Source organism: Chionomys nivalis, chromosome X, assembly GCF_950005125.1.
Source record: "Chionomys nivalis chromosome X, mChiNiv1.1, whole genome shotgun sequence".
In the NCBI taxonomy this organism is placed as follows: domain Eukaryota; kingdom Metazoa; phylum Chordata; class Mammalia; order Rodentia; family Cricetidae; genus Chionomys; species Chionomys nivalis.
In genome coordinates, this window is record NC_080112.1 from 131,175,302 (window position 1) to 131,177,782 (window position 2,481).

Sequence of the window (2,481 nt, forward strand, 5' to 3'; positions counted from 1 at the left end):
GACTTTTTGGGTGACATGAAAGAAAGCACTTCACCTGCCTGGATCTGAGAGTGGATAATTTCTAAAGCTCACACAATTCCTTGCTTGGGTTTGCAGTACAGATGGGAAAACCCTAAAGCCGGGGTCTGGTAAGACGTCAGCTATGTAGGGTGTATATTCCTGCCTTGGACTTATAGGTCTCACCTGTCAAGTTTAAGGGTTGATAGGTTTTTTCAGCTCCGATCAATGAAAGGAAAGGACTCGAAAGCTGAATTAATGAAGATAATAGCCTCGACAGGAATTTTATTTATTTATTTTTTTTCGACAGGAATTTTAAATGATGCGCTTAGCTCTTTCTCTGTTGGCCCTTTTAAAAGTCGCATGTGAGTACCTGTGTGTGCGCGCCCGCGCTCGTGCCCGCGTCCGCGCCCGCGCGCCCGCGTACCAGAAGAATGAAGAAACTTGGTGTAGGTAGGAGAGCCAATAAGCTGTTAGTCACAGTAGCCTGATAACAGTGGTCCTTAATTGGCCACACAGAAGAAAAACTTAGGGCCTTAGGGGACTTTATGCAGTGCTAGGGATTAAACCTAGCGTTTTGCACATGCAACGGAATCTTTGAGCTCTATTCGCAGACCTCTTTTTACTTTTTTCAGATAAGGGCTCCTCTAAGTTGCTCCCTAAGTTGCCCAGTCTGGCCTTGAACTCGCGTTCATGCTTCCTCAGCCTCCCTCTCTGGCTGGGATTACATGCCTGCGCCACCAGGCCCAGTTAGGGTTTTTTCTGAAAAAAAAAAAAAAAAATCTTGGTAAAGTAAACGGACCTGGCAGCTTACGTCACAACCAGCTGAAGGCGCGACGCGCTGGTTGCTATGGAGGCAGTCCTAGTGACCCCGCCTCCGGCTCTTGTGTGGCTATCCACTCCGCAGTGACCATCAGCTAGGCAAGCAGCAGCAGCGGGCTCTCAACCACAGAAAAGCTGCCCGCGGAGTGGGAAGTCTCCCCATTACCGTGAGCCTGGGGTCTGGTAGGCTCTGGGGCCCATGAGAACAGAGCGCCACCCTTCATTTGCTGGGGATTCACTGCTCTAAAGCGCAGTCAACTGCAGGACAGAAGCGGACTGAAATCGGACCGCTGCACAGGGCCACCTGTCTACCGATCGGCCGCTGAGAGAGGCAGCTTGACCTGACGCGCAGCTTGGAGGATCGGAGTGAGTCGAGCTCCGGACCGCCACCGCAACCTCGGCAGCCACGAGCCGACAGCCGCCATCGCCTTGGGCCTCCCCACCCGTCACTACCATGGCTGAGAACGAGTCTGCCTCCACGCCTTACACAGAAGATGATTTCTACTGTCCTATCTGTCAAGAAGTCTTCAAGACGCCGGTTCGGGTCACGGCTTGTCAGCACGTCTTCTGCAGGAAATGTTTCCTGACTGCAATGAAGGAGAGCCGGCACCATTGCCCCCTGTGCCGTGGAAGTGTGACTAGAAGAGAAAGAGCGTGCCCAGAGAGAGCACTGGACCTTGAGACAATCATGAGAAGTTTTCCTGGTAATTGCCGGAGCTGTTCTGAACGCATTGAACTCTATCGCATGAGACAACATTACAAAACTTGCGAAAAGTACCAAGATGAGTTCGGGACTTCTTCAACTGTTGCAAGCTTCCAAGTGTCTCCTGAGCCCGTGGGCAACAGCAACAACGAGGCGTCCACCTCAGAAAATGCCGAGGCTTATCAAGAAGAAGAAAACGCGAGCCCACCTGATCAGCCTACCTTTGATTGTCCTCTGTGTGAAGAAGTAAACATGACCAGACAGAGTTTGCTGGACCACTGCAACAGCCACCACAGAGCTCATATTGTTCCGGTCATTTGCCCAATTTGCCTCTCTCTTCCATGGGGCAACCCTACTCAACTTACCAGAAATTTCGTTAGTCATCTAAACCAGAGGCATCAGTTTGATTATGGAGATTTTGTGAATCTTCAACTGGATGAGGAAACTCAGTTCCAGATTGCTATTGAGGAGTCTTTCAACGTCTAGAGAGACTCTCCTCTACAATTGCTCCTAAGGGACAATTTACATGAAGTCATCCTTTCAATAACTTGATGTGATTTAAATAAAAGTAATCAGTCTGACCTATTTTAGTATTTCTTTTATTGAAAATCAAAGGCGCGCTACCTTGGACAAGAAGACCAGAGGGAGTGGGCAGAGGGAGTAGGACTGTGGAGGGATGGGGGAGAAGAAAGGAGGGTGGGGATCAGGAAGGGGGAGGAATAGAAGAGGGAATGGGAAGGGGGAGGGGGAGGGGTAGAGGAGGATGGTGGGAGAGAAGGGGAACAGAGGGGGAGAGGGAGGGAAAGGGAAGAGGGAAAGGAATGGAAAAGGGGAGGGGGATTAGGGAAGAGTGATGGGAGAAGGGGGAGGGAAGAGGTGAATGGAAAAGCAGGGGGATGGGAGAGAATAGAGGTGGGAGTAGGGGTGGTCCAAGGAGAAGGGAGGTAGATGAATGGGAA

At 50.7% G+C, this 2,481-nt stretch overlaps 1 protein-coding gene across 1 annotated transcript; it reads left to right on the forward strand.

Moving 5' to 3' along the window:
• Window positions 1-1,166: 1,166 nt before the first annotated feature.
• Window positions 1,167-2,048, forward strand: LOC130868089 (E3 ubiquitin-protein ligase RNF138-like). Its single transcript, XM_057760331.1, has one exon. It carries the CDS (start codon window positions 1,274-1,276, stop codon window positions 2,006-2,008), a length of 735 nt encoding a protein of 244 aa, XP_057616314.1. The 5' UTR covers window positions 1,167-1,273; the 3' UTR covers window positions 2,009-2,048.
• The last annotated feature ends 433 nt before the right edge of the window (window positions 2,049-2,481 follow it).